This window comes from Balaenoptera acutorostrata, chromosome 2 (genome assembly GCF_949987535.1).
Source record: "Balaenoptera acutorostrata chromosome 2, mBalAcu1.1, whole genome shotgun sequence".
In the NCBI taxonomy this organism is placed as follows: Eukaryota; Metazoa; Chordata; class Mammalia; order Artiodactyla; family Balaenopteridae; genus Balaenoptera; species Balaenoptera acutorostrata.
This window is the reverse complement of record NC_080065.1, coordinates 127,003,602-127,011,611: the sequence shown is the minus strand read 5'-3', so window position 1 is coordinate 127,011,611 and position 8,010 is coordinate 127,003,602. Positions and strand designations below refer to the sequence as shown.

The 8,010-nt window shown below is 57.8% G+C and overlaps 1 protein-coding gene across 5 annotated transcripts in view; it reads left to right on the top strand.

Moving 5' to 3' along the window:
- Positions 1–934: 934 nt before the first annotated feature.
- The window catches only part of PCDH1 (protocadherin 1), a 73,778-nt gene continuing 66,702 nt past the window's right edge, over positions 935–8,010 (top strand). For all 5 annotated transcript variants that reach the window (XM_057541393.1, XM_057541391.1, XM_057541392.1 and 2 more), the window contains exon 1: positions 935–1,146. In XM_057541393.1, coding sequence (XP_057397376.1) covers positions 1,107–1,146 — 40 coding nt within the window. In that variant the 5' untranslated portion in view covers positions 935–1,106. The remainder of the gene's footprint in view (positions 1,147–8,010) is intronic.

The window sequence follows — 8,010 nt, the reverse complement described above, 5'->3', positions numbered from 1 at the left end:
CAGAGAGCCAAAACTGAGTGGGAGAAACTGAGTATCGAGTGTGTGAGACACTGCGTGTGACACAGTGTGTGACTCGGAGAGTGTGATTGTGACAGGGAGCGTGTGGCACTGCGAGGGCGTGTGACACAGGCCGTGACACTGCTCGGCTTCGCGGGGTAGGGACCCATGTGACTGTGTGAATGTGTGTGTGTCACTGGTAAATGTGTCGGGGTCACAGCTCCATGCCACCCAGAGGGCAGGTGATTGAGGGACCCTCTAATAGCCCGAGCTTAGGCGCATCACCTCATCCTCACACTTGTATATCTCCCCAATCCTCATTCTAGAGGAGCCCCCTTGGTCCCGTTACCCTCCCCCTCCCACGGTCCCCTCCATAGCCCCACCCCCAAGACTTGCTGCGGCCACCGACGCTGACCGCTCTGCGGCTTCGGCCAGAGGGGGAGGGGTGGACTTCCCCTGAGCGCAGTGAGAAGGGAGGGCCATTCGGGGTGATCTGGGGGTCTGGGCGGGAAGAAGGTGGATCTGGAGGAGCAGATGCCCAGAAAAGAAGGCACCGGGGGAGACATCCCGTGCCTCCACTTCCCAGGGGGGCAGGGTAGGGGACAGGTGTTTGAGTGAGGTTAGGAAAGGAATTCGGGAGGGGTCCCAGATGGGGGCACGGGTGGGATAAGTGTAAACTGAAGAGCCAGGGAGGGGGACGATCTGTGTATACGGGCCTCGGGTAGGGGAGAGATAGCCAAAGGGGTCCTGGCTTTGGGGAGCGGTGCTGGGGTCCCCTCCCAGCAGGACCAGAGCGGTCCTGAGCTCCACCTCCCGGCCGTGTTGGGCGGGGGAGGGGGCAGGGAGGCGGGAGGGAGGCAGGCGGGCGGGCCAGGAGGGGGGGGGGCAGGGAGGGGGCGGGCCCGGCTGTGCTCTCCGTTCGCCGTTGGCTCCGCCACCGCTGCCGCCACCACCGCCGCCTCACACACTCGGGGAGCGGGAGCGCGGCGCGGACGCGAAGCCGCCGGGGCTGCTGTGCCCAAAGCCAGCCGGAGCCGAGCCTGAACCGCAGCGCCAGCCAGAGCCGTGCCGTGCCGAGCCGCAGCCCGGGCCGGGGCCGGTGGCGGCTCATGGACTGCAGGGCCCGCGGCCTGCGCTGCCCAGAGGCGGGTAAGGATCGGTGGCGGTGGAGGCGGTGGTGGCTCCCGGCCGGGAGCGGCCATGGCCGGCGGGAGCCGAGGGAGGGGCGCTCGGCCGAGCGAGGCCACGGGGGCCCGGTCGGTGCTCAGCGCGCCGGGGCTGAGGTGGGGGCGGTTGGGGTTGCGGCTGGGGCACCCTGGCCTTCAAGGTCCGCCGCAAAAAGCCGAGAGGAGAGCGGGTGCTGGACTGGGCTCCAGCCTGGGCGACCTGCACCCTGGCGCGCTTGGAGCTGCGGGGATAAGGGGGCTCCAGCCGCGCGAGGGATGGAGATGGCCTGGGGCAAGCCCGCAGCCCCCAGTTGGAGGGGGGGGGCCGTCCCCGAGGATGTAGCAAGCAAGGACCCTCATTCACAACGCACACACACACACACACACACACACACACACACACACACACACTTGTTGGGCGACCAGCTCGGATTACTCAGGCGCTTCCAGCTCCCCGCGGGCACCCGGAGGGCCAGACCACGGACATATGTACACACATACATACATATGTGCACACAGGCATACCTCCCGCACACCAGCGCCCACCGGGGCACCGTCAGTAGCTCAGAATCTGCTTCCGCTTCTGCATGCTCAGCAGCACGGACACACAACCCGTGGCCATACAGAACAACAAAACACAACCGGGTGTGACATTCGGCGACATGGACACACAAACGCAATCTCATGCCCTCACATACGAGTGTCACGGCCACAGTTCGCTAGATGAACACTCAAAACCCAGCCCCGCACACACATATTCCTTTAAGGCACACACCCTAACATAAATTGTGTTACACTCCTTGGCCAGAACACAGGTACACAACACATGTCTCGCTTGCACCCCTCGACTGCACCCATAAACACAGAACCCAGTGTTTCAGCACACTCCTTGACGGCACACGCCCTAACACAGCAAGTGGCACCCACAGCAGCGCCTCACGGGCACAAACACAGAATCTACTGCTTCACACATCTTAACACTGGGTGTCACACACACCTTCCACCAACAGTGTCACATTACACCTTGCAGCGTATACACACAAACATACACGCTCTGTCCCTCTCCCTCGGAGGCCAGATTCCATCAGGGGAAGCCGCCGGGCCACCCGGAGAGCCCCTAGCGCCCCTTTCCCCTTAGCGCCGGACAGTGAGTGTAAATTTCGGCCCAGCGGGAACCCTAGGGGCTGGCCGGACCTGCTTCCCTGCCGGCGCCTCCCCACCCCCACTCCGGGGCCAGCCGGCCGGCCGGGTATTCCCGGAACGAGCTGGACCTGGCAGGCCGCGCCAACCCGCCTCCCCGGAGCTCCAGGGCCCTAGGTCCCTTTGCAGAGGGTGCAAGCCTTGGGCGGTGTTTGCGACCCTCTTCGGACCATTTAGCTGCGTTCTCCGAACCACCTGGATCCCCAGCACACCTGGGGCCCACACACCTGTGTCCCTCTCACACCCGGGCGTCCTCTCCGCCGGGTCCCGGCTGCAGGCCAGAGTCGTGTGTGCGGGCAAGGCCCTGGGACCAGGAGGGCACGCGCGCGGCACGCGCAGGATCACAACTGGCAGGCGAGAAGGACTCGCACCCCTTCCCCCCAGCTACCCTCGGGAGCCCAGACTTCTGGCCTCAGTTTTTCAGCAGTGGTCGGAGACCATTCCTCTAGCAGGAAATATTCGGGGCTGCTTTGAGGTCTTTGACGATTGAGAGTGGGGCAAAGCCCCCTTTTCCGCCGTCCGCTAGAGGGTCCGTTTTACGAGTATTTCTCCTCCGGGCCGGGCTCGCTGCTTTGTGATTCCGGCGCTGGCTCCCTCCCCGCCCCCTCCCTGCGCTGAGCGGCTCCAGCCGACGCCGGCTTGCGGGGGTCCCTAGGCTGAGGCCCGAGAGGCGGAGGAGGAGGGAGTCCCCGCGGCGGCCCCTGGGGCGGGGGGCACCAGGGGCCCGCCGGTGAGGCGCGTTCTGACCGCGCCGCGCTCGCGCCTCGCCCTGAGCTCGGGAAGGCCCGGCGTCGCCCTGCTGAGGGTGGGGGTGGGGTGGGGCCGGCCGAGCCGGAGGCTGGCGGAGAACAGCCGCCGTCCCACCTCCCCCGACACACTGTCCCGCGTCCTCTGGGAGGAGATGCCCCGCGCGCAGGAGGTGTACGGGGAGCGCCCGCTGACCGCGGCGGTGTAGGCTGGGGTCTGCCCCGGCCGGCAGAGCCCAGGATGTCGTGCCGGAAAACGCCGAGAGCCTTCCATTACCTGCTCTGGGCCAACCCTTGGTAGCTGCCAGGAAGGAGAGCGCGCAGAAGGTGTTTGTGACAGCCCAGAGGTGTAGGTGTGTGTGGGGTGGGGGTGTGTTACTTTCTTGACGTGGCGGTCTGGGAGGATTGAAATACGTAATTACGACCAGACCAGGGGATGGAGTGGAATCGAGGAGAGAGCGATGAGAGGGGCCTCCAGAGACTGCCAGGGGCGGGGTGGTAGGGGAGCAGGTCTGGTTTCAGTTCTGGCTGCATTTAGTTTCTTCCGTTCCCCCCCACCCAATCCCCAATTCCAAAAGGGATTTCAGCTGGAAAGGGGGTCTTGCTGGTAAGGCGTCCTCCTGGCAGACGGGCTGCTGCTCTGGCTACTTGGTCAGGGGAGCTGGGCTAGGTAGAGATAGTGAGCTAACTGCTGCGGAGAGTGGGTGGAAGGGTCAGGAGAAGGTCTGCAAGGGTGGGGGGAGGAGCTGAGCAGGAGTCAAGGCTGGGGGCAGAGGAGATGGGAAAGGAGGAGGCCCTTCTAATACGGGTGAGGTCTGCCCCTCCCATGAGAGAGGATAGTTGGTGCTGCAGAGAGAGATTCTTTCAACCATGTATTGAGCACCTACTGTCTGCTAGGGCCCATGGTGGGTGATGAGGATGCAGTACTGTAGTAAGAGAGACACCATCCTTGCCTTCATAGGTCTTCCCAACTGGCAGGGGATTGGCTCACTTATTTATTGAACCAATAAGCACCTACTGTTTGCCTGATGTTGGAAATAAAGTGCTCTATTCGGTGATGGAAAGCTATCTGTCTTTTACAATGTAATAGACCTTAATGCATCGGCTCTCATTTAATCCTCCCAAATAACTTCAAGAGGCAGGATTATTTCCATTTCACAATATGGAAATATGTTCAGAGAGGTGAAGTCACTTGGCCAAGGTCACACAGCTAGGAAGTGGTGGAACCAGGGTTTGAACCCCGACAATCTGACTCAGAATGCAGGTGCCTGGAAACCCTGCAGAGGCTAACAGAGGGTTGTGAAAAAGAAGGGAGAGGAGCTGAGGGCTGTGCACTTATTCACTGTGGGAAGCCTCTGAACAGCTCCACCCCACACAGCCCAGCTTGCTTACCCTCCTCTCCCAGATGTTTGCTATGTCCCTTGGTGTTTTGTGCCCACAGTGGTGGTGACTGTTGTGTAACAGTGCGGGAGTGAGGGTCAGGGCTGACCTGGCCTCTGGGACAGTGATGTCTGCCCCCGTGTGTTTCCTCTCTGGCCACAGCATTCAGCAGGAAATGGCCCCTGATCCCTGAAGTGGGCTGTCAATGAAGGTTCCAGGTGAAGCCTCACCACTGTTCTCCTTCCTCCCCAGATGTTGACACAGATGGCGTTTTCCTTGGCCTTCCCTGGACTCTGCCCCCTCACACCTCACTGTGCTCCTCTGGCCTGAGAAGAATGAGTCACTGTCCCTACTGAGGCTCTGGCTTCTCAGGGTCCTGGGTGCCCAACGTCGCTAGGCGGAGGTGGGGACACCCCTGCCGGGAAGGCAGCCAATGCCTAGGGAAGGGCAGATAAGGCACTACTCGCTTCAAAGGCTGCCATCTGGGACTAATGACTCCCAACAACCAACCACCAGGACAAAGTTCAGAGACGGTGGGAGCAGGGGGTAGGAAAGGCCGCCTCACTGCTACTCCTGGCTGTTCTGTCTCTCTCTCTGCATCCTGGGAGGCCTGGGTTCCTTCGGACCTTGAACCCTAGGCTCTCTTATTTCTCTTTCACTCCTTGCCCTGCAGGTTTGGCAGCCCAGGGATTGCGTGTGTTTGTGTGTGTGTGTGTGTGTGTGTGTGTGTGTGTGTGTGTGTGTGTGTTGGCGGGGGGCGGGGGGGGGCGGGCGGCAGGGGTGGTACATAGCAACCACTGATTTCCATTGATTTCCCTTCCCCCATCCAGCCTTTTCCCAACTCACGTGAGGAGGCATTCTTATTTCTCAAATCCCAACTCTTCTGCTTACTACTTCTGTGACCTAAGGCAATTATTATTTCTGAGCCTCAGTTTTATCATCTGTACTATGGGGAGCCATAAATTAATAATAAATAGTACCCATTTCAGTGGGCTGGGAGGATTAGATGGGAAATGGATGTAAATGTAGTACAATCTCTGGGGGAGTGTTAGCTGGGTTGATGATGATAGTGAGGAGAGTGATGATGATAATAAAGGTGATGATAATAGAATTTATACTTCTTTCTTAACTCCAAAGACCTAGAGTACCTCAAAGTTGTTCCCAGAAGGTTCCTGACCCTTGCTGCCTCCACCTTGCTGCCTGGGGGTTTCTCCAGGTCCCTCTTCCAGAATCAGAATTCCTAAGGGTGGAGCCAGATAATACTCATTTTAAAGGAACTCTCCAGGTGCTTAAAGAGCCTAAACCCTCTTCAACTCTTATTGGGCAACCTACTCTGGGCAACCCTCCCCCAAACCCATTTCCCCCCCAAATTCCTCCTTCCTCCCAGGAAACCGCCCCCCCCCCCCGCCCCCAACCTTCCTTGCCTTGGATATTCCCTTTTGGTTTTCTTCCCAACTCAGAAGTTAGATGCCACAATCCTTTCCTGACCCCTAAGGGTGACAGGGTGAGTGAGAGAATGTGTATGAGAGTTAAAGGGCAGGCGTGGGGAGGGGGGATGTGGGGGGAATGTGTCACAAGCATGCTATGTTTGTGCTGCCCAGAAGGCCTGAGGGGTTAGAGCCCCTGGTTGTGACCCAAGATGGGGAAGGAAGCCCCCAAGGTCAGTGCTTAATCTGTAGCTCTTAGAGCGGCTACAAATCAAAGTCACCCTGACGGTGCCAGACCACGGGCCTCTGAATTTGTAGCCGAAATTTGTGAGTGTTCATTTTTCTTGGAAGAATCTGCAGTGTGGTTTCATAAAATTCATAAAGGGGAATGTGACCCAAAAAGTTACCAACCGTTGATCTGGAGGGAGTGAGTGGAGGCAGGCTGGCACTGCTTTATTTCTCCTCTTCATCATGTTTAGGGTAACTCCCAAGTAACCCCCACCCTGCCAAGACTTCTGCACGGAATTGGTGCTCACAATGATCCCATGTTGTGTGTGTGCTGTGCACGGGAGGGCAGGATAAGGCGCCCAGAAGGGAATGAGGTTCTTTGGAGACAGGTGTGTTTGGGTTGAGGCTTGATGGTAAGATGAGCCCAGTGCCAGGTCCATGCAGAGAGAGGGGAAATGGCTGGAGGGTGGATCCAAATAGAGCATCAGATAAATTCCTCCCTCCTTTAAAGAGATTAAGATTGCAGCTGGGAACAAACACACACACTAATCTGATAACAGCCTCACAGGCGTTGAGCCTATTAGTGCGAGGAGTGACCAGGGAGGGGGCTGTGTTTGTGTAAGGAATCTGCATTCAATGACCATTTGCTGAGAGTCTGCTAGGGACCTACACAGAGAAGGATTAAATCAGACCCCAGGGAGTTCTCAGTGGAGTAGGGAAATTGGGCAAGAAAACAAGCAGTGACCATACAGAAAGTTCCAGGATAGGCTAAGCCTGAGAGGTAAAATAATCACAGTCATTCCTGAGCTGTTACTGAGTACCTACAGTGTGCAGGGTCCAGGGCAAGGCCCTGAGGATGTAGGAGTAAACAAAGCAGAGGCTCTCCCAGTCTCCGCTCACAGTCTTATAGGAAAGAGAAACAATTCACAAGTTATTTCCCAAACAGCTACTTAACTACAATTGTGAGTGCTTTGAGGGAGCATTTGTTGAATACTCACTGTGCTAGGCATTTAGCCCACATGATCTCAAACTCCCTAGGAAAGAGGTAGTATTATCCCCATTTTACAGATAAGGAAACTGAGGCTGTAAGTCAATTGCTCCAGCTCACGCAGTCAGAAAGTGGGCAGCTGGGGTTTGCCTCAGACTGTCTGATGTCACAGTCCCTGCTCTTCTCCACCCTGCTGCCTTACATCTGTCAAATGGGTACAGCCCAACAAAAATGACAATAGTCCTTGAGTTAGAACCATTGTCAGCTCCACAATGACAGATTGCATCTGTCTTGTTTGCTGCTGTGTCCCACTACCCAGGATAGAGCCTGGAATGTTGTAAGTGCCCAATAAACGTTCACTGAATGCATGAATGAGCACCTGTAGTACGCCCAGCTCTGTGAAGGTGAATGGGTGGGGGCTGGGGGATGAGTGTAGGGAGCCCCGTCCCTTCCTTCGGGATGCTTGGAGAGGAATAAGTGCAGAAAACACAGGAACAAGTGCACAATAACTGGGATTGAACAACACGGGCGGGCGGTGTCCCAGGCTGCACAGTGATTCATTGCCATGGGATTGGGACACACAATAAGTGGCTGTGAGTTGGAGGAAGGAGAGGTCACCAAGGGCTGAAGAGGCCTGGGAAGGCTTCCTGGGTGACCAGAACCTGCCTTCAGTGGGGTGGGTGTGGCCTGTGACAGGGCCTGGGGTGGGATTTCCAGGAGTGTGTGTGAGGCACATACTCCAGGAGCTAGGGAAGGGAGATTGAGCCTGAGCCTCTGCTGAAAGTACTGGGCTGAAGACTTTGGATTTGAATAGAAGGGCTGGCCGTGGTCGTGGTAGTGCTGGAGAGGAGGAGGGAGTCAAGACTGGGACTTAGCTG